The following is a 23,821-nucleotide window of genomic DNA, read 5'->3' as shown; positions in this document are numbered from 1 at the left end:
TACTAAAAATCATTACATATGTAATCAGTCTTAGTACATTTACTTTTTAACTATACTGTTTAGCTAAGTCTGTTTTAGTTTTTTATTCTTGTGGTCACTTTATAGATATTTCTAGGTCAACTTGTCCTGATCTCTTATTAGCTATTCTGACTACTATTTCTGGACTAACATTTATACAACTAACCTCTACCAGCTACTACTGGATTGGTTAAGAGTTAGGTTCAATATGCTAACAGTCAGAGCTAATTAAATGTTGTTCTAAGATCGGAGCTACTTTTAGAATAACTTTTCAATTTATTGATTTATTATAAATTTAGGAACTTTTTTTTAATCTGTTTAAAATGTTTCACTCAAAATATCTACTATGTAAAATGTACACGTAAAAAAGCAATTACAATTAATTCTTAAGTTTAATAATAAATTACCTAATTTGAACTCACAACAAACAGGTTTAAACCAACCAGTGGAGTGACTATTTCCCTCAAGCTTAAATATGAAGATTTGTTAACCAAATATGGCGGAAAAAAACCAGGATGAGGCGAAGAGCCGGAACCGCAGCGGGAAAAAAAAGCTCTACTGCGTGTCAGACACACCACAGGGGACAAGAAGCCCGATTGAAAGCAGGACAGAAGCCAGCACAGAGGGTCTTGGTCCTGATTGGTCATGTTCCGGGTCCAGCTTAGACCCACATACAAGCAGACCCACAAACCCCTTCATGTTTCTGAGCGGCACAATGGCAGCATTATAAGAGGAAGGAGCAGAGTGTATGGGCCCCTACTGTTCCCCCACCAGGACCACCACAAATACCCCCTGGCAATTTACAGCAAAGATTCTTGCTGAAAGACTAAGTGGCCACAGAGTGAAGTAGTGCATCTGCTGACAGGCCACTTCCTGCTGCATCTACTCTGTTATCAACTAAAAAAAACAAACAACACAGTACGTGATATATACTTGATATGAATCAGAACCCTGTAACACATGACTTCAGACTCTACATGTCACTGTGCCTGTTATGTCACAGCCAAGAAGAGCAGTCTGTGAAGTCACAAGTTGCCACAAAGGCCCAGATCGTATCAGCATATCTGACAGAGAGAGAGAGAGAGAGAGAGATCTAGAAGGTACGGTGAGAGGTGCTTGTTCTTATCCACAGAGAGAAACTAGGCCAGTTTTACTTCATGGCCAACGTGCATGTCTCGGCCTGCAGCTACAACTGCGTGGTTTCATTTCATTTAGGTGAAAAGACGAGGCAGAAACATGTTCTGACACACAGTCTGATGTGCCTGCTGCTCAACATTGGAGTTTCTGCCTTTAAACAACTTTCTCCAGTTAATTCACAAAACAATTCAAAGTCATGTCCAAGGATGGGAATCGCTCAAGTCCAGTCTGTTCAGCATTTGAAGAAACGGCAGTAATTTTCCTTTAGGCTGATGACTGATGGAGTCACAGCGTCTCTGATTCATTCATGTTGTTTGAATAGAGTGACAGTCGTCCACATTCAAGTGTGACAGACCCTTCTAATGCCGAGTGGAAGACACTTTGTCTTTTGTCATTTTAGAAGTGGAAACGAGCCAGGGCTTGATCACAGTTCCTGCCCACTCACACCTATATACGTAACTGTATGAAGGGACGGACCTGACCTCCAGAATCCTGAAAGTAGACTTCAGTCTTTGTTTAAAAGCTTTATAAAAATTACTGATGTAAAAACATTATCTTCAGTAATTAGGTGTCAAACACTTCTTCTGATTTTTATAATATCCTTTTAGTAAGACTCTGTTCTAAATTTGCAGGACTTTTGGTAGGCTTGTTGTGAGTTTTTTAAACTTTGTGGACTAATGTTGGCATCTATTCACCGATGTTTGAATTAATGAATTCATTTTGGTGAACTTCTGGCTATTCTTCATTTACATGTGTTAACTTCAACTCGATCTGTGCCCTGATAGTTTTGCTGTCTTACAGCTAACCTTTGGTTATTGTTTTTCTGAGTCAAATTGAATTTTAGTTATCTGATACACTGAAAGAATCAGTAATGACTTTAATAACAGCCTTCATTGTATACTGAATGCATCTGTCAAAATGCAGTGCAACTGGTTCCATATATAATCATTTATACACTGCGTCTGTGTCAGTATGGAATTTCCACGAAAAAAACAAATATACTATGCAAATGATTTGCAAATGATTGAAAAACAGACAGAACGAGTCTGAAGCTCACAAACAGGAAGACAGACTCCACCTGAGTTACTCAGCAGGAGGAGGATTAATAAATCCTTCAAAGATGTGATTCAATCAAAACTACGGCTACTGTCTGTGAGACAGAGGGGAAAACCAGCCTTAGCCAAGGCGGACATTCACAGACAGACACACGTAAGAGCAGAACATCACAGAGAATGTTGATTACACACAAGAAAATCCTGGAGCCAAAAGGCGGACTACTGAGGAAATTAAATCAACAGAGAAACACACGTACACATTTTCCCAAACTTTCCCAGAGAAAGCATAATGTTATAGTCAGAAAAAGCCTTAGAGTGAAACAATATGATGAGTCATTATCTCATGGCTGATATGTTACAAAATGAATTCATAAACACTTTAGACGGTGCTCAATATTATCAATGTTACAACCTGGCCAAGGATGAACTGAGAATATGTGGGAGCACAGATGGATAAAAGTGATGATCTGGGTTAGAGACCACTGTTACTGATTGTTGAGATGACTAAACTTATTATGGCTGCTCTCTAAACAAAATATTTGATCTGATTCTGTGAATCACTGGATCTACAATTCACTGTTTGAGGACAGCAAACACGTCCCGTCCCCATAAATCTACCTGGGTTGAACTATGTCCAAAAACCAGGAGCACTAAATAAATGCGGTGTGAAACAGTGCTAAGGGACAGAGTTTTCACTGAGAGCAGACAGGTGACCTGGTGAGGACACTTACCAATGAAGGGAATTGAGGCCAGAGAATCATCTTCGATAGGAAGTGGAGCGAGGTTACCGTTCGGCTTGTGTGGAGCTACATCTTCAGTGGAAACAAGAGCTGAGGCAGAATCCTGGGGATCAAAAGCAAATAAGGAGGGTTCTAGCCCATCCATGGCCAGTGCATAGTGAGGGTGACGCATGTTATGTGCGTTTCTTCGACCCGTTGGAGGTTTTTGCCTCAAAACCACTTCTTGCGCCTGTGGCGCCACCTCTGTCTGCCCCTCTCCTGAAAGTCGTTCCCTCTCGTGGTTCGTTGGCCTGTATGATCTATCCTGGGAGTCGGGCGTGGAGGAGGCAAGTGGAGATGCCGTGGAGGTGGTTAAGGGGGCAGCTGTGCCCTCTGGAGGGCTGGTTTTAGGAGTTGGGTTCCAGTTCAAATGAGGGCCAGAGTATGAAGGGTCCCTGAAAGAGTGGGCTTGCTGTAAAATTCGTCCTGTTTTACGGTAAAATGATGGGCTGTAGCTCCGGTAGCCCACGGGCTGGTCATCCATGCTTTGTCCTTGGGGGAGTCTCCTGTTCTGAGGAGCAGGCTGCTGGACCTGCGGTTGTGACTGGACCTGGGTGTGTGACTGTGTGTTAGACTGTGAGTGGTGTTTAGAATGGGACTGTGTGTGTCGAGGCATTACTGGAGCTTGTGTTACACTATGATGACCCCCTTGTCTTGGGTAGGCATCGGTCCGAGGGGGTGGCTTTGGGGCCTGTTGGTGCCACGAGGGCCTTTCAAACCGGGGTCCTGCTGCTGCTCGGTCCAGCATCTCTAATGAGCGGCCGTGACGATCGTACTGAGCCAGAAGGTTTTCAGAGCGAGTTCTAGTGTAGCTAGAATGGTGGCCCTGACCTGGATCTTCATCCCAATCTCCATAAGACCAGTATGGCTCTCCATGGGGTCCTGGTCCGGACTGCTGTAGTAACAGAAGAGTGTCCTGGGAGGCACTGTGTGGCCAGCCACCAGTCCGCTGCTGCTGCCTCCGGTCACTGAGTCGGTCCTGAGAGTAGCTGCGGTGCCGGGTCTGCATGGACCGCCCTGAATGCTCGGGCTGCTGGCTGTAGTACCAGTCAGAGAGGGCCTGTTGACAACGCTCATTGCGGCTGTGGCTGAGCTGGGGCAGGGGAGGACTGGTCCAGGCCGAGCTGGACTTTCGTGGCTTGGCCTGAGGCGGGCTGACAGCATGGTGGTTGGGGTAGTGGACTTGTAAAGGGCTGGACAAGGGGCCTCCCGACGAGGAAGAGGAAGAGTAGGAGCGACCCCTGCTCTGACCCTGAGCCTGTTTGCTAGTCATGCCATACTGGATCTCCTCTGTGCGGTGAGCAGGGCTGGTATGACCCACACCTCCGGGTTCTCCCGCCCGCCCCTCCTGCCAGCTGGCGGGGCTGCCCACAGAAGAGTGGTTATCCAGGGGTGAAGAAGGGCTGGAAGAGCCTGGCCAGCGACTCCAGTTATCCAGCTGGTTCTGGCCCAGGCCCGCTGAAAGGGGCGTTCCGGAGGGAGGCACAGTCTTCGTGCGTGGGTAGCAGGTAGGGGGTGGTGGTGGGAGGTTCTCAGCTCCCCCTGCGTATGGTTCGTTGCCACTCAGGTAGGCATCTTGGGAGTACGCCTTGAAAAAAGAAGATATAAAGTTACAAGACTGAACAGTGACATAAAACAAACTTTGACCCTAAGAGTTTTAAACCAGCAAAAGACTTCTGGGATGTTCTGTGCATCGTTACGCAACTTAAGGTTAACAACCAGGAAGCTACCGTAAAAAACTTATGGTGCATATGATTTTATTAGGTAATTCTAACTCCAACATGAAGGAATAGGTGAATTACTGAACCATATCTAACCAAGTAAAACTGAGTGGTGCAAAAAAGTTTCCTCACAATCAAAAACCCTCACCAACGTGACGATCTTGATCATTTCATCGTGATAAAAGACACATTCCTAGGCCTCAACCTTCACCCGAAACATTGCTTTTGCAACAGTTCAGTTCCGGTCTTTAGCTCTTTACACAAACACAGGTTAACTCGTCAGACATTTGCCAGAAGTGCCTGGAGCAAAAGCCTCTATAGACTCAGCTCAGCCACCTGTTAAAAACATATGTCTCAACATTTTGTCCGTGTAGATTTTACAGTTTACACAGTTTGTTGTTCTGTGATTCTTGATTGAAAACGCACATTTTTGCAAACAAAAATGGAAAAAATTGATGAGACACAATTACATCAGTATTACATAACAACAGGAGAACAAGCGCACACATTACACACACACTCTTGTTTGGACTTCAACAACAGACAACAAAGTTAATTAAGAGCAAATTAGGCTGATCACACATTTACCTGACTGATCTACACAGTGCAGCAGAGTCCAAAACCTGCCCCCAGCCTGCGTGTTCAACTTGTGTTCACCAAAAACAGACAACGAAGAGGAGGAGGCAGAGGACAGGACAGGAGACTGGGTCTTACCACTACTCCTGACAGGACACTCCTGCTGCTTAAAACCTCCTTCAGATACGATACCTCCTCCGCCTCAGCGACAAACTAATTCTGCTGCATTTTCCCCTTTGATTTCTTTCAGGTGTTTTCTATCTGTTAATCCTCTTGTTTTTCTCCTTCTCTCCGATCCTTGCAAACTCCCTCTCTCCTCCCTCCGACTCGCTGTCTCACTCCACCCTGTGGGAGTGTGAAAGGAGGTGCAGCTCTGGTGATGTCATGTCAGGAATGCAGCAGATACAGTGGCAGCAGTGGTGGGAGGAGAGTGAGGACGGAGGAGTGGGTCTGTCATGTTAAGGCATTAGCGGGTAGCTTGGAGTAGTCCCAGTTATCAATGATGTTTCAGCATGTGTGTGTGTCTGTGTGTGTGTGTACGCGTGGTTATCAACTGAGTCTGGAAATCTGCTTTTAACGTGTTGCTCATGGTTAGTGGGAGGGGCCAGCTAGGTTGCATGTCTGATCATGTGATGGAGCGTGAAGCAACTTGTGGAGCGTCAAAGATGTGTTGAACAGTACATGGGTGTGTGAGCATACGCCGAGCAAAGACTTTTTTTTCTCCAACAAAAGCTGCAGTCGGTAACAGTCAGGTACCAGTGGCTGTAAATGACTGTGTTGTAATATGAACACAGAGTAGAGATGATTGTGAGTCATTCTTATGCCATCCTTTCAAAAGCTCTGCATTCCTGTACAATGACATGTTGACTCCTAGTTCAACTGTGCAAACTAGAAACATAGACTACCATGTCTCCCTAAAGTTTGTAAAAAAAAAAAGGAAGAAAAAAACTAACCGGGAGGCTTGCTGATATTTCACAGACTCTGGTGTTTTAAAAAAAATATGTTAAAAAGTCACGATTTATACTTACCAACTGAAGAACATCCTCATCCTTTGGCATAATGGAGAGCTCCAGCACACTCTCACTGAAGGGAGGAGGAGGGGAATCAAGTAAGCAGGCAAAAGAGATAGAAAAAAAAAACAATCAGTGTTAGAAGAAAAGATATTTGAGCTGGAATAATTCATGTCAATTCTATAAATATTTGTTTTAATTTAATTTGAATATTTAATTCAACCGATGATGTGTTGATGAACTGGCATTCGTTGGTCATCACTAAATGACCTTTCAGCACCATAGCTTTTACTGATCAGATTATTGTAGTGCTTAGAGACAAAGGTGGTACTGGTTCTGATCATATCTGCAGATGCTGCTACTCATACATGATTGATCCTGTTGACAAAGGCCCTAGAAAAAAGAAATCCAATAATTGTATCACAGTCAGACGTTTGGATAAAGGCTGTGAAAAATGGGATTTTCCACATTTAACACAGCACACAACTGGAGGCGCTTTCTTTTTCAAAGCATCTAAAACTAAGACCAATACGGCATGTACAGTGAGTCTACAAGGAAAAAAAAGCAAACACAACTTTTCAGTAAATCAACACGCCAAAGCCTCAAAGCGTTGACAGGCAGAAGGTTTTACCTGTTCTGAATGAGGGCGATCACCTGCGAGTACGTCTTCCCTAAAATGCTCTCCCCGTTTACCTTCACCAGTCGATCCCCTGAGTAAAACAAACATGTTGGGTTAAAGGCTCAACTCTGTCGTCTGATTCAGGTGTAAAACTAGGGTTTGGCAGAAATGATGTCTATAAATAAATAAAACTGAGCAAGGAAAGTTAAAATCATAAATACATTTTAAAAAAGGAAAAATGGAAACATTTTTAATTAGGAACTGACAGGCTGCACAAAACTTGTCCTAGACAGTGATGGTCTGGTGGTTAGGGAAGCAGACCTGTGACCAGGAGGTCAGAGGTTTGACAACTGCTTTAAAGTAAGGGTCATTTGGCACTGGCCAAAAAATTTAAAAAAACATATTTGAATTAAATAATTTAAAAAGAAATGACTTCTAACATTTCCAACCCTATTGGTCAAGGCTCAGCCTTGTAGTGAGTTTTACTCTCATGTACTTTGTACTCTTTCAATATTACATTTTGTTTTTCATCTACGAAAATATTGTCTTACATAAAACTGGTTTGTGGCTCTGAAGTGTTACATCGACAAACTCCCACGCTTTCGACACTGAGCTTAATGAACAGTATGAAAACTATGAAGTATATTTATCACACCCAGCTCCTGTGCTGTCACCTTGGCTTATCATTTAGTGCAGTGCAGCCCAAAGAGAGGCACCAAGGTGTAAAAAAAAACTACAGAGTGTGTGCAGCCAAGGTGAAATTATGCAAGCTGAAACACATTCAAAAAGGCCCCGAGTGCATGTTTGCATGTGAGCTTGTCTTAGAGCAGGATCAGTGTTGGTTTGGTTTGTCTGAGCTGGAACAGGTGAAACACAGCCAGAGAGAGAGAAGCTGTGACACAACAACAGAACTACCATCTCAGAACAGTAGATTTAGACTATCACACTCTACATCATCATTAATAGAAGCAACAGGACAGTCCGTTTCACTAATGCTCCATCACATGACCCAAGCTCCTGCTAAATGATTTTCTATGGCAATCCGGATGTTGGTGCTTTTACATCATATGTTCTTTTTACCTGTGCACAAGCCCGCCTGGTGAGCCGGACCTTTTTCCCTCACATTTTTCACAAAAATGGTGTCCATGGGTTCCAGGCGGTCTTTCTGGTACCCTGAATGATAAAAATGTATTTTTACAAATTTAGCCTAAATTAAAAAAAAAATCAAAGCATGTGTTTCAATGAGTCTTTCAGGATTCACTCTCCTCATAAGTAATGTAATGAACAGTAATTACAGGTTGTATGAATGGATTCACTTAAAAAGCAATGCCGCATAACAGCCTGTAGGTGGCGTAAAGAAGCTGCAGAACAGTGGTGACAGGAGGAAGTACTGAGGATGCCAATTCTTTTTTTTTTTTTTCTTTTCTTGCACAGTTCAGTTCAGTCCAGTTGAGCTTAGTGAAAGTCTACAAGAACAAGTGTGACAATTGACACTCACCCTTTCCATTACCGTTCTCCTCATCCTGGAAAAGACACAGAGATGGGGAGACTGAGTTTAATTCAAGTAGATGAACAAACACATTGTTTGACATACTGTAACAAAACGAAATCAAACGCAGAGGCAGAATCCAAACTCAGGCAACTGAGTTCTCACTCAAAGGAATTTAATCAAATGTGACAGATCCAGGTAAACCATTCAGCACCAAAAATGAGTAAATGAGAAATGTCTCAGAGGATGAAAAAAATCGTTGGGGTTTGTTTTAAAAGTATTTATTATAATTTGCTTTATACTTTGACTTTTAATTAAAAATCCTGACTAGATAACTATTAAATTATCCACAATCATCTGTAACTTTTTACTTCTGTTAAACAAGACAAATAGTAAATAATGGTCTTAGGTATATTTAATCTTCCTATCGGTTGTTACCTTTTAATTTTTTAAAAAATTCTATTTAAAATCAAAATTTTCCTCAAATATAATTTTTATTTATTAAATCTCTTTAAGTCTCTGAGAGTGGTGTCGTTTTTTTTTTATTGTTTTTTACTGAATTTCATTGAAATCCCTCGTGGTTGCAGCACTATTACACACGCAATCGCAAGGATGAGGGCAGACCCAGCTGAGTGGACAGTTTGGGGTCAGGGGCACGCTGGGCCGACTGCTGTCTGGCTTTAGTGAGCGCTGAGTGGGCTCATTCCAGTTTCTGCAGACAATGGTGGAGGGTTTAGATGTAGAGAAAGGAGAGCAGTCCACCTAACATGGAGCTGGTAAGTGGACCGCTCTCGCTCACTGACTAACCATCTAAGGTTTCCACACATCCAGGATGCAGCAGTAGGTACAAGAACACCACATGGGCTACATACCACAGAAGTTTCTGCTGCCAGTACACCACAATGGTAAATTTGGGCAGCACCCACAAAGTCGCTTCAGAAAAGAGTAGGCAACTATGAGGCTGTCCAAAAACTGGTGTCCTAACACCATGTGATCATGACCCCGGGACAGAACCCATTGTCCTGACCCGTCCTGGTACGGCCCAAGTGCTAGCCAGTGACACCAGGACAACACAACGGATCTGTGTTCCTGGCTGCAGCTGCTGGACTGCTGGGTGGTAGCAGAACTATAATAGAGGCCTTGTTTTGGCTGGCTCTCCCCATTCCAACCTCCATATCCTTCAATTTAACATCTGGAGCCGTTTGTCACCCCCCCATTCCTCAAACAGCTAAATAACCAAGGATTAACTGAACCCTGTTTCAGAACAACAGAGCAATTTAAATTCACCTGGACTAAAAACAACTAGTGAGTCACTGAGGAGAGACTGGATTTAAACTAGTCTCTCTGTGCATGATGCAAGAATTTCTGAATTTCAGAAATGCACTAAAATGCAAGATTATGTCCTAAAACATGCTGCCAAGTGAATATTTTGTGTTTAAAAGTCCAAAAAGTATTTTATATGAATATTTCAAAAATCACCCAAAACATGCCTTACTATAGCCTTACCATCCTGAAAATATCCATAAAAATAAAAAGTCCCCGAAATGCACTAAAATGCAAGATTATGTCCTAAAACATGCTGCCAAGTGAATATTTTGTGTTTAAAAGTCCAAAAAGTATTTTATATGAATATTTCAAAAATCACCCAAAACATGCCTTACTATAGCCTTACCATCGTGAAAATATCCATAAAAATAAAGTCACAGAAATGCCTCAAAATGCAAGACTAGGCCCTAAAACATGCTCCAAGTGAATATTTTGTGTTTAAAAGTCCAAAAAGTATTACGAATATTTGAAAAACCACCCAAAACTTTGTCCTTATATGAAGTTCCCTTGAAATCTTCGCTTTAGGGACTCGCCCCTTGCTCCCTTGCTAAAATATTCTTGTAAGAAAGAACACTTTTGAATATCAACATTACTATTTTTTAAACATAGAGGTGTTGGAGTGGTTTGGCTTTGTAGAAAAGAACAATTGGGTGACCTTTGGGTCATATGTATGGGGTTCTCACTGACCGTTTCCTACTATGGTATAAAAAGAAGTAGAAAGACGAACTATGCTTCTCCAATCATTTCCACGCAAGACATATCATAGCCATCCCACATACTGCTATAAACATCATCATCTTGGTTGTCATGGATACAAGAGAAAACTGACATGCTGTGAGCACAGTTCTCAACTCTCTCCAACACATGTGCACCATCTTAAAAAAGATCTTTGATTAGTTGGTAGTATGTTAGAGTAAAGTGTGTCACTAACAAATACAGTAGAATCAGAAGCAGTCTAACAGCTGTGCTTCATCACATGTATATCAAACCAGCAGTTTTATTGCTGATTTTTAAGCTAACATTTGTGTATGATGAAAACAAACCAAGCTAACTTGGCCTTGATGAAAAGGTGACTCTAGTTTATTTTTAATAATCTGAAAAGAATAAAGTGAGATGATTCTTTTAGTCAGGATTTCCTGAATTGTAGTTTGAATTCCCACCTTGAGGTTGGTGTGCATGGCTGACTCCGGAGGGTAAACGATAAAGTGGCGTAGGGTGAAACCAAAACCCTGGGAGTTCTTGTGGAGAACCAGCGTCCGAGGACCCTTCCAGCCCATGCCGACCCCCTCCCTTCCCGGCCGGGTCGCCATCGGCGGCCGAGGGTTGTCACTGGTTGAGCAGAGACCATCTCTGCGCCCCTTAGCCTGGAAACAAAAAGACTGGAATTTAGATATAAGGCAAATCCACTGATCATTTTAGGAACTGTATGTGTGTGTGTGTGTTGTTCAAATATGTTTCACAGAAGAAGAGACTTTAGAGTTTGTGAGTAATATGAACTCACAGCTGAGAGTTAAGGCTGATTTCCAACCCACTCTCTAAATATCTCAATCCCACTGCAGAGTAAATACGCACGGCCAGCTCAGCCGACGGAAACGCGTGAGAACTATCACCTTGGTGATGCCTCAACAGTCCACGTCTGTCAGTCAAACACGGTCACCTGGCCAAACAAGCATGCACCACTAGGGGGAGGAGAAACCTCTATGTTCGCTCAGATGTCAGGTATACCAGGGTAGAACTATCATGTGCCACACGTTCAGTATCATAATTTTTCTGCAGTCAACAGAACCCAAAAGAAAAGATCAGATCATATACTGTACATGGATGACGGAGTGTCAGGACTGTAGTCCTTTATACACAGTTTTATTGTGGTACATCACTTTAATCTCATGAATAATTCCACAAATAAAAATACACAGCATTAGGCCCAGTTTAATATGACTAAAGAATGTAAATGTTTTAGTCAATGCAATGCAAATCTACCAACATTTGTATAACGTCAACAATGAACAGCATCCTACATGGAAAGTCATGATATCTTTTGCTCTATCTTTTCCATTTGGGCTTTCCAAAGGTTAACAACATGAGTCATGAGAACCTCATGAATTGTGATGGAGGGACACACAGGGATATTTTGAGAGGAATTTGTCCGAAGCTCTGCGGAGGTCATGTCTAGACTTTAAATCCAACGAGATGACTCCATGTTTCACTTCCTTCTGCACACAAACACACACACTTGACCTGGCGGGCTCAAACATGGCCACACAACAAGAGGAAGTGGAGAACTGATGGCAGGAAGTGGGTTAATGTTGTGGAGAGAAATAAACCAGAAGCTCATATAAAAATAAACACACTTCAACCCCTTCCCTCACTTTCTCCTTCCTCCATGTTCTACTAATCTGACTTTCACTGCTGTTGTATCTCCTTTGTTGTTTGTAAGGTTAAGTGAAAGAACACATGGGTAAGTACGTTTCTCTTCTTAAACTTAATGCATACAAGACAGAGAATTTGGTTTGGCATCACATTTTTACCAAGTCTGTTTGTTTGCAAAGGCAACAAAAGCTCATTATAGTAAAGAATGAAGAGAGCATTGTGCAGACTGGGATGCATAAATCTACATGACACTCACAGCCTAATCTTAAGTCTGACAGTGTAAACAATGTCAAGTGATCCTGTTGTGTTAAAGCGCCAGCAAAGAAGGAGAGAAGAGGTGTGTCAAATTAAAACAATAAAGAAGAAAAGGTTGACAAGAGAGCAGGGAATTATATGGAAATGAAAAAGCAAAGAGCGTGAGTGGAGGAAGAGATGGGGCAAATTCCTCTGAGGGAGCGGTTTGGCCTGGACAAGTTGAAACACAGACACTGTAACTGGCAGAGGAGGGAGCAAGGAGAGAGTGAATGAGAGGAGAAGGATGAGGAGGACCAAGAGGAGGAGTATCAGGCCCCAGTGAAAGACAGGCTCCAGCACGCCGGTTTCGACCACATGACCCCTCCCAGCGCTGGGAATACCAAAACCTGTGATTACCCAAAACACACAGGGTCTGACTGGGTCCCTGAGCCAGCACTGTTTCCCACTCGGCCACTCAGGCCTGCGTGGGATGTGTGATTCTGCTGGGCTGTTCTGTCCGGTCAACATGAATCCAGAAAAATACCTCTGCTCTGTACGTCATCTCAAGGTTTAACCACTTTAGTTATCACCCAACGGCAGTAGAAGAAAGAAAGAATCCAAACCTGCTGACATGTTCTGGACTCTGGGGGAAGTTGGACAGTTTGACCAAAAAAAGACAGCTGGAAATTTTCCTGTGGTTTTCAGTCTAAACTTGACTTCCTGTCGAGGCTTTGAGACAGAGACAAGGGAAACCTCACTACCATTGTGCTGAAGAAGACGACCATGGTATTTCCTTCACTTAGTAGTGAGATTTTTTTTACAGTTAGGAGCAGTTTGAATGATAATGTGACGAGGCTGTAAAAGTATTCATTTAAATAACAAAGAGTAAATCTCATTTTGTAAGCAGAGAGCCCTGGGGAACCCTTCAACCACCTGAGGACGTCATTGTTCTCATGCAGAAGGCCTCGCTTAAATCGGTGATAGCCACGCATCACCCGAAAAAGGAGTAAGTGTCTGATACCTTGTCTCTAAACATGTCAGTCCTAGTCTTTTCAAATAAGAATCTTTGCATCCTGACTTCTGCCACCTGGAGATGAATTATCACCTTTATAGATGAAGCCAACAGTAAACTCAGGAGGCCCAGTTCCCCAACCCTAGCAGGATTAAATCAGGAGAAGAATCTGGATATAATGACAAAAAAATACTACCATATGACCATAATGTAGTCATAATCATCAGTGATAGTATGCATGTAAGTCCATGCGCACTCTTCCCTGTCCAGGGGTAACGCAGTACGGAGGAATGCATTGCCGGCTCCAGAACAATAACGCTGTTTTAAACAGCTGAGAGCTGCAACCTGTTTGAAAAGTGCAGCTTTGCTGTCATTACAAATGCTGACCCTCCTTTAATCCTGACAGCCGTATCTGTCTGCCTATAGTATCCTGGTCCCTGCCGTGAACTGAGCCGAGCAGCAAAGGCGTCTAAAGGATCAAATCCTTGTAGAAAAGGAACTCACCGGCCACACGGACAGAGTGCTCCACCACCTACGCGGTTCTAAGTGCATCCTATGTTGTAGTCCATAGTTTGATGATCTATGAATCCCTCAGCTGTTCTCTCCACGCAGGAAAGACTTTCTGAATGCTGAAGATTTCCAATGAAGAACACAGCAGAGTCAACGCTGGATCCCTGTGTCATTTACATAACAAAATATTAAAATCACAATGAACTCTAATGTGTCCGTGTGTGTGTGTTTGCACACACTTCTGTCAATATCAATATATCATGTGTGCTCAAAAACCAGTCCAACCCCTTTGTCAGTTTAAGTAGGCCAGCAGGTGAATATTATGATGATGATGATAATGAAGACGATGATGTAATACTGGTCAAACAGGGTTTTCCACTCAACGGTTAAACACGGTGCTTGTCAACATTGTACCAAAACCTGCCTCACTGCCACACACGCCAAGACAGCATAAGAAATGTGAAGAACTTTTCGACTTAAATCCCTGTTCTTCTTTGAGGAGAAGATGCAGTTTTTGAATAGCTTTTACAGGATGATTGGTAGCTCAGTGGGCAGAGACACACAGTCCATGACGTGGTTTCAGTCTGGCTGGGTACTTTTTATCCTCAGAGTGCCACAGAAATGCCTGGCAAATGATGGCTTACGTTTCAACATAGGCGGTTGTGAAAAGCCTTTCTGCTTTTTCATTCTTAGACATAAATTAAGTTGTTTCAGGTATTTTAGGAACTGTGAGGTTTTTTTCTGCTTGTGAAAACTTTTGAATATTGTTTAGCTTCTAAATGGCAATATTACATGTTAAACATTCCAGTGATGTAACAGAGAAAGGGTATGATGCACAGCTGTGAGCTGGTAAATGTGGGCAAGTGCCAACATGGAGAAAACAGCCTGATAGAAGATGACAAGGACTGTATGTTTCCTCCTTACTGTCAATGACATAATCAGAATACTCTACAGTTAGGATGTTTACATGAAGTGAGAGAAAACAGAACACCTCAAATAGTTCTAACTCCGTACACCTGTAGATTGAATTGGTCTGAAATAAACTCTAAAATGACACCATGACCACAAATATTTTCTATCAAATCTATCCATTAATACACACGTCAGTATCAGTAATTACTAAAAGCTTATGATTTTTTAAGATTCCTACTCCAGAATCCAGGCACATTTAGGGAGTACAATGTTCATAAACAGGATAGCTTTCCACATTACCAGTAACCAGAGCAGTTTTGCTGCAAAGTATTTGCATTTGTTTTGTACCACATAGCATTACTTGTGCTGGTTACGTGTGTAATTAGGTTGTAATCCAAAATACCACCTGTGGCAAATGAAATGCAGCCACATTTGTGAGGGTTATGTAACAATTTGCGAAAACAATGATAGGTATTGTGTAAGTATTGTAGCTGGTTATCACCTTTTAATATCCAACAGCGTTCTTATGCTGGTTACTTTGAAAAACTTGTCTATTACAGCTGAAGCTAGTTAGCTTTTCCTTCTAACTTACTGCTCTTCACAGGTGTAAAATAAATGGTACTATACAAACAGGCAGAAAAAGGCATGTTGGCCGTTCCACTGTTTCAAATCAACTGACTCCCTCCTGTCTGTCTACTGGGATATTGTTTATTTGTTTGTTTCAGCTGTGTCCATTCAGCCATCCACCGCCTCCTTCCCCCACTCTCCCGTACCTGATAGTTACGTCTGTTTTAACTGTGAGTTTAGGGAGCTGGTAGAGGTACCAAACATTTTGGCTAAAGTGTTTAATCAGACAGTACTGACAAAGGAAATATTACAACATTAAATTGATTAAACTGTCTGTACTTAAATACTGCTTTTTTAAGATCACCATGGCATTCATTCATCCACAACCATTCAATCACATACTTTTTCTATCACTAATTTTATTTGAGCCATGTGCTCATTTAGTGTCTTTCTCAGGAACACATCAGCACGTTGACTAGCAAAAACAGGAGATCACTCCTCTAACATTCCACTTGGTTTACTGACATCCGGTAACACTTACACTGTGACATTATGCTTTGCGATGATCACTAACCTGTTAACACACCTCTGTTTAACCAATGAAACAAAAGTCAAAACACTAAAGGTTAAATGCATCTACCATCAGCAGAATAATCGAGTATGTCAAGAGACAATAGTCTGAGATTAGGGCGATAAAAACAGCCATCAGCACAAAATAACCACTGTGTGATTGCAGGAAATTTAATCCTGCGTGCGGCAAAACAGAAACAGCCTGAAGGCAAAGCAACTGACACAGGGAAAGGTTCAAGGAACTGTCAACAGCGGAGTGGTGAGCACACTTCAAACAATAGTTACTGGTACAAGTACACCTCGTCTGACTAATAATCCAAACTGTCTGAGGGGGGTTGGTGCTGCTGCCTGTTCTGGAGGGAAATATACAGAAAACAGAGAAATCACAAACATCCACTACATGTGCTTTTTAAAGGCCTTTAGCTGAGATGATTTAGAAGATGGTTCTTTTAGCAAACTCGCTGCAACATTTGTAGATCTGGGAAAGTGCACTGATCCACCGACATCACTTAGTGTCAACATACAGGAGAATTTAGCTGAGAATTTCACCAGTGTCAATGCAACCTGTTAGCTCCTCTAGCCAGACAGCACTTGTGAGTCATTCACTTTCACTAGGCAACTTTCAAGAACTCCAAATTGGTGGAGCACCATGAGAGTGCTCACTTTTAACCAGGCTAGTATAGTGTAAGTCAACTTTAGTTATCCTTTAAGGAGTTTACTTTTAAAGACATTTTGGCTTCAACTAACTTGAAACTTCAAATGTTTGCTTTCACACATCTGGTCTAATTGGTAGAAATTCTTCAGCTATACTGGCTTGCTTTAGCCCTCATCAAATTCAACTGCTTTTGGCCATTTTAAAATATTTCTATTGAAAAATATTAAGCCAGGGATAATTCTTAATTATTTTCTGTCATCCTTTTTCTTTGCCAATTTTAGGCTCTTTTAAATAATTCTTAACTATTTCAAATTCCAGTTCAATATCTTTTCTAGACTAGACAATATTTTTGTATTTCCTTCTTATTTGCTTATTAACTCATGCTATTAAAATCTATGCTGTCAGAAAATACATTTTTTGACAGAAAACATTATTGTAATATTGATCTAAAAAATAGAGAAATCTAATAAAAATAATGATAATAATGATAATTTGAACTTTATTGATCCGTTATTTGGGAAATTCTTGTGTTAAATCAAAAGCTACTGTTAACAGGCTGCCCCTCTGGGAATCAAACCCAGGACTCTCTACTCTCGAGGCAGGCGTGCTAAGTGCTACACTATGGAACTGACAAAAAATATAATACACAATAATATATAAATAATAATACACAATAATAATAAAAACAGTCTATACACTGTATGTGTGCTACTTCAAACTACTCCAGTACTAATAATGTAATTGATCAAAATGATGCTTCACGTCAGGTCACGACCCGCCTCCAGATAAAGTTCAGCCACTTCTCCTTACCCTGATCTGAAGGGAGCTCCTCTTGAGCTCAGTGGGAATGTCGGACGGCGGTGATGGTGGTGCCACGGGGCTAGTGGCGCCACGCAGCACCGCCACCCAGATGCATCGTGGTTCGGGGGAGCTGCAGTCCACACCCACCGGGTTCTGGAAGCTCCAGTTTGACCCGACCGGCGTAGGGCAGCGGACCATAGCAGCAGGCATTGGAGCACAGAGTTTTCTCAGATCAGCATCCTTCACAGACCACATGGACTGCTCACGTCACACCCAGGAAAGTACAAAAGATCGTAGCTGAAGTACAGCGAAGTAAAAGTCCAAGTCCTCCTCTGTGTTCCTCAGGTCATTGACTCACAAGTCAGTGCTATCCGTCTCATGGTTCCAGTCCCTGGAGCCTCTGGAAAGATTAATCCCACAAAGTTCCACATCACAGCTCCTGATCTTTAGGAATCAGCTCTAACACACACACACGCTGACACACTCAGAGGGCAGACTCCTGAGCAGCAGATGGAGGAGTGTGTGTGGCTCTGTGATCAGAGGTAGGTCTGGTTTCACTACAGACACACACACAGTACAAATGACAGCCGTCCTCTCAGTGGTGTCTAGTGATGTTCTGCTTTCAGGACCACTCTGTCCATCCCATAACTGTCCCAGAGGGCTGGCTCTACTGTCTCTCCTCCCTCTCTCTCTCTCTCTCTTTCTTTCCACCCTCCCTGAATCACACAGATTGTCTTATCTCACTTCTATCTCAGCCCTCCTTCACTCTTCTTCCCCTACTCTTTTTTCTTTCATCTATTTTGTTAACACTCCAACAGCAAACACCTCCTGCTGTACTGCTGTCCAATCCAAAAGTCCTGGAAAAAAATCACTGGGTCCAGATGTTAGGATCTGATCCACTAAGATATCGATAACTCCTGAAGGTTTTCTGCTGTTAAGGCCTTCCTCTGTTTCTGAGGAGGCAGCCTCTGTTGCCTGCACATGTGCTGCATGTGTGTGTGAGTGCCACAAACACACAGTGACAAAGCCATGATCCCAGTGATAGACTCCACAAAAGCCGGCGCTGCCTCTGCCGTCCCCACCTCCAGTCAGCGGGGGAGGCAAACAACAGAAAAAAAGAGAAGAGGAGAAAGAGGCTGATTACCAGCACAAAAGGAAAAAGAAAACATTTGCCTGGCTGCTATGTTGGCTGTTGGCTCTACTTCCTTTCCTTTTTGTTTTCTTCAATACAACATAGAAGGAAAGGTCATAAAAAGAGGATGACACGAAGAAGAAAGACAGAAGGATATGTTCCAGGGGAACTTTCCCCCTGTGAATGATGACATAAATGCGTGAAATATGCTTTAATTTTCAAATATTTGACTACTTTAAAAAATTGTACAAAAAATATGTATATTTATTTTGACTTTAATATTGGTATTTGTTCTCAGAATGTTCTTTTCTCTTTCTCTTTTTCTTCCAGGGAATTTTCAACTTTTGAAAACAAAGTTCCATTTCGTTCTAACTCTGCTCTGCAGAGGGCAAAGGGTCTTCCCAAAATAAAACTACTGACTGTCACCATGACCTCTGTGTTAAACTCTACTCCCTCTCTCAGTCTCTCAGTCACACACTGTCATGTTTGCAGTTACACCAAACCACTACAGCTCTAAATCAGGTGACCTGTCACTCAGGCAGAAGAGTTCTCACCAAACAGCCAGGTGTCCACGATATGTGCGAGAGCAGCAGACAGGTGACCATGTTGTTGTTACAGTCGGGTGGTGACGGCTACTACCTTTGACACTACTCAGTGTTAAACAGTCGCAGATCCGTTAACAGCAGACAGCGGTGAGGTCGGACAGGTTTCACCTGCTGCACCGGCGGGCAAGTACCAACACGACCGAGAGACGGCCATCAGCCTCACAGACTGTACCCTCTGGATATGCTGTCGTTTGTCTACTACAACACACAGTCACACACACTGTAGACCACAGACTAGACTGTGACATAAAAAAGATTGATTTATGACCCAAGACTCATTTGTCTCTTTTTTCTTTAAAGAAACGCAGCACAATAAAGTTGTCCACATGCCACTGTTTCTCATACAAAATACATTTGGTTGTGTTAATGACAACGTCTAGATTGATTATTTACCAAAAAGAACCCAGTAGGTGGCAGTAATGCAACTCACAAGAGTCAGCTCTGTCTGTATAGCATTACAAAGCTAAAGGTGTTCGAAGGGTTAGCTTAGCTTAGCCTTAGGAAAGACTGGCTATTAAAATAAAACAATGTGCTTATACATCACTAATAACATACGTGCTATCGCTTTACAAACATTCTGCTAATATGCTGCATACTAGCACACTTTCAACGTGTTGAATTAACAGATGATGCAAGTCTTCTGCTCTCCGCGCTCCGTGGCATGTAGCATGTACGTGTTTGACAGTCATCTGGGTGTCTAATGCATCATGAAAATAAAAGAAACAGTTTTTATCATAATGCACGTTTAGCAGAACGAACAAAACTACAACAACGATGTTATGACGCGATGATGTTCTGTTTAACTAATACTGTACATTTAATGCTGGTCAATTCCATCTGCTCACAAAAAAAAATCGCAACAAAAAATATATTTAAAAAATTCTTACCATACTGGCTCACACAGATACACGTACACACACACCCACACACTCACACGCCACATGTCCTACTGAGTCACAGTTGATATAAATACACCAGCCTATATAATTTGGGTTGTTCATAAAATCAAAAGACTGTGGCTGCAGGGGTTGGGGGGGGGGTTCTCTTCTCTTCTCTTCTTTCTGTGGCTCAGACCAGAGCTCTGGATTTTTGCAACCACCCTAGAAAACGAATGGATCACCGTAGGAGGAGGAGGAGAAGGTCTAGTTCTTCACCAGTAAATGTGAAAGAAAAACCACACCTATGTGAGAAAGCCATTGGCATTCAGTAGGATGACAGCACACCAACTGGGTCAATAATATCAGATAAATAAGGATTTTAATTAGGCAGCAGTGACTGAGGTTTGAATGATAGAAATCAGTAAAAGGAACAAAAACATAAGCAGGACTCAGAACTAGGTTGGTCATTCTGGGACTTTTTTTCAATCTCAAAATAGCTTCGGTGTCAGTGGAAGGACTAATAGGGAGAACAGGGCGGAATTTTCAGACCAGATCTTCCGAACTGGTCAGAAAAAAAACTCAACAGCATTACATTTAAGCAGCCACATCAAAAATTATGGTTGCAAACATAAAACCTAAAATAAAACAAAGCTAAATGAAATAAATAAACTAAAACTAAATAAAAAAAACAGTGATAAATCTTTCAGGAAAATAAAGCCCAAATAGATTTATGGTAAAATAAAAAAAATAAAACTGCATGAAGTGGGCATGCAATACAAGTTTCCAAGGGAAAAAAAAAGAAGCGACAATTTTAGGAATAGGAGGTTTCTGTGTTTCCATCTCTCTCCGTTTCCCCTTTCCTCAGACGATTAAGCATTAAAAAAAAAAAAAAAAAAAAAAGAGAGAGGAGTGTGAGCATGAAGAAGAACAAAGGCGAGGAGGTTTGTAAAGAAAAACGCAAGTGAACAAAAACAGGCATTAAGTTACAGTTTACATCTCAGACAAACAGTCACACATGAGGAGCTGTGACAATAGCACACACCTCCAGTCAGTGACCCACAGAGCTGCTGGTGTTTGTCTGAGGCGTGTCCCAGCAGGCAGGCCGCCATACAGCCATGTGGGTCGAACGTACAGGTCTAATGAGTACAGCATACCTCTCTTATCAGACCTGAGAACTGTCTGAGTGCTGAGTAAACACAGAACCCCAGAGAAGACAGAGATGCTGGAAATTAGCATTGTTTTATGATCCATCATAACCTGACACCAACCAGCTCTTGGAGTAGGAGGGAAACCAAAGGCCGACACGCGCTGCTAATCTCCCAGGGACCATGGCTTGTTGCCTCCTGTCCATCCTACACCTCTGATAACAAACAGAACTAAAAAGTCGATGGGGGAGAAAGGGAGGTGATGCAGAATAAACCTAGCGTGACTGTCAGTGTAACGTCTCACACTACCACAGAACTGCACATTCCCACACAGGAAAATTCCCCATTTTTCCACTGTTATTCCTGGGAATGTTACAGTACAATACGGAGCTGTAAGGACAGAGCAGCTTCAGACTGATGACAAACAAACAAGGATACAAACACATTGATGTGCAGTGTTATTTTCCTCTCTCTAAAACCACTAAGTGCAACATCGTGGAAAATGCCAGGATAGAATTTGTAAAGAATTTGTAGGGTTTAAAAAAAACACCTCAAAAGTGATCTAAAAGCCACCAAGTCTGACATGTGGCAAATGTAACCACACTCCAGTTCAATTCTAGGTGTCTTGTATTTATGATTGTAACAGTTAATGAGATAGATTTGTGATAATACACAGTGTATTCTTAAACTTGTTGTGTTTATACGGTTTAACTGTAACCATAAGGTGTTTCTACATTAAGACATGTGTCCTCACTCCGTGCTAACAGCTTGGAAATTCCTCAACGTCACCATCAGAGTGTGTGAGTCCTGTCCCCTGCTGGTACCACAAGTACTGCACAGTACTCACAGAAAAGGTTCAAATGTTTTGCGAGTTTTGTAAGTTTTCACATGAGGCAACAGCGGCCACTGATACTGATGCCGTCACACTTGGCTGCTGAATGTGAAAAAGAAATACAACATGGGCCAGAAAATATCCACAGCAGAAAAATGCACACGTGTCAGAGGCAATGTGAAATGGCTGGAATGGAGTAAAAACAGACTTTTGACTCTTTCCTTTTGTTGTAAAAGGCTACAATAAACATATTAAAATGGTCTGCATGGGGGAAATAATGCCCTTTTGTAATTGTTTCCAAATGACCATGTGTTGCAAAATACAAAACAAGAGAGTGAAAATGAGTCGTTGTGAAGCATCTGCTTTACAGAGAAGTAAAGCTTCTCAGTTTAAAATACCTTTTTAAGCCTAGGAAACTGATGCGGTTCCGACAATTACACATAAGAATCTTGACATTGACGAAAAGCTCCGATGCACAGTCAGTCTCCTCGTCTAGACCAGACATTAGCAGTAATTTGTCAAAGTGGATTCGGCAAAAGCATGAGGCTGGGTATAAAAAGGATGCAGCTGTTTTAAGCAGGTTAATTTTAACTTTAATCTCCAGTTAATCCCCCACGCCTCATTTACTTGCAGGTCTTTTTGACAGCACTGGAGCTGTAGTTTTCACCCTGCATCCACAGGAGGGCAGCAGTAACACAACGTGAGAAGCAAAAAGGGTGGAGTGCAACACAGAGGGCACTGGGACACAGGCCATGGAGTGAAGGGTGGAGACTGTTAGCTGCAGCAACAGCGTGTAGGCTGTGGCTCTGCACTTTTCTAATGCAGTCGCTGGCACAATGTGGACAGGCTGAGTGAGTGCAACGGTGCTCTGCCGTAAGCTGTTCTCTCTGCAGTTAATGGAGAACATCAGAGTCAGGGTGGGGGTGTAGGACTGAAAGAGGGGGTCAGAGAGGTCACACCTGTCATGGGCTTTGAGGTGGAAGAAGTCTGGAGAAGTACAGAGACCAAAGCAGGAGCAGGCAGAGAGGAGTCAGACGATTACTTCAAGCCACAGCTGATGAAGCCGGGTGGTCAAACTACCTCTACCTGACAGAGCAACGTGGGAAACCTCCACAGTGAAGCACGTCTCAATCCTGCAGAGCAGAGGATTAAATCACACTAACCTGACCACGTGCTGCTCTGGGAGAAAGTAATGCATTATGCATGCATTCTTTGCATGTGCCTACTAATGTGTGTGTGTTGCATTGCAACCACATGAGGTCAGACCATGTGAGATGTTTCAACATGGAAACACTTAGCTGACCCAAACATTTGGAAACATGTTGACTTTCCTTTCTGGTACAGATTACAGTCCATTCAACAACAACACATTCCTCTTACATTTTTCTACTAAATTTATCTACAGCTATCTTGTTATTTTTTTGGATCAATAACATGACTAGGGAGGTGACAACGGCAGTCTTACACACTTCCCATAAAAACAAGGTGCCATCTTTGAATACCTTCATCTACTGTAATGTTGCTTTGTGGTCTGCAGCCAGACCCTGCTGACCCTAGACCCCCGACTGGGTACAGTACGACCTGCACAGTTCACCAGTTCATCAGCAGCAGTAGTTTAAAAACAATAGGAAAAGATTAGCATGAAACACGCTAACCAAAGCTAAACTTTCAGTGGACACGGTGAACCTGTCACAGTGCTGTATACTGACGGGCTGTGTTGCCTGTCCAACAGGCAGCAGAGAAAGTTAACAACACAATTTGGATATTTTACAGAAAAATGTTATTGGCTGACTCCTGATATTGGATGCTACATGAGCCACAGGGGGATGTGGGATACATGAGTCAGCCTGCAGCATCAGGCCAGGCTA

The 23,821-nt window shown here is 42.3% G+C and overlaps 1 protein-coding gene across 5 annotated transcripts in view; it reads right to left on the bottom strand.

Annotated features, from left to right (window-relative positions):
- arhgap23a (Rho GTPase activating protein 23a) overlaps positions 1-19,953 on the bottom strand; it is a 35,912-nt gene extending 15,959 nt beyond the window's left edge. For 4 of the 5 annotated variants that reach the window (XM_008329456.3, XM_017040667.2, XM_008329458.3 and 1 more), the window contains exons 1-7: positions 17,371-19,953; positions 10,891-11,094; positions 8,414-8,438; positions 7,996-8,088; positions 6,928-7,006; positions 6,315-6,369; positions 2,942-4,577 (exon numbers count right to left, since the gene is read on the bottom strand). In XM_008329456.3, the coding sequence (XP_008327678.1) occupies positions 2,942-4,577; positions 6,315-6,369; positions 6,928-7,006; positions 7,996-8,088; positions 8,414-8,438; positions 10,891-11,094; positions 17,371-17,616 (2,338 nt within the window). In that variant the 5' untranslated portion in view covers positions 17,617-19,953. The remainder of the gene's footprint in view (positions 1-2,941; positions 4,578-6,314; positions 6,370-6,927; positions 7,007-7,995; positions 8,089-8,413; positions 8,439-10,890; positions 11,095-17,370) is intronic. The other variant, XM_008329457.3, reaches the window with a different exon arrangement.
- Between the last annotated feature and the right edge of the window lie 3,868 nt (positions 19,954-23,821).

The sequence above is a fragment of the Cynoglossus semilaevis genome, chromosome 17 (genome assembly GCF_000523025.1).
Source record: "Cynoglossus semilaevis isolate Cse_v1.0 chromosome 17, Cse_v1.0, whole genome shotgun sequence".
Lineage (NCBI taxonomy): Eukaryota > Metazoa > Chordata > Actinopteri > Pleuronectiformes > Cynoglossidae > Cynoglossus > Cynoglossus semilaevis.
The sequence above is the reverse complement of the archived record's forward strand: the minus strand, read 5'-3'. Positions and strand labels throughout refer to the sequence as shown.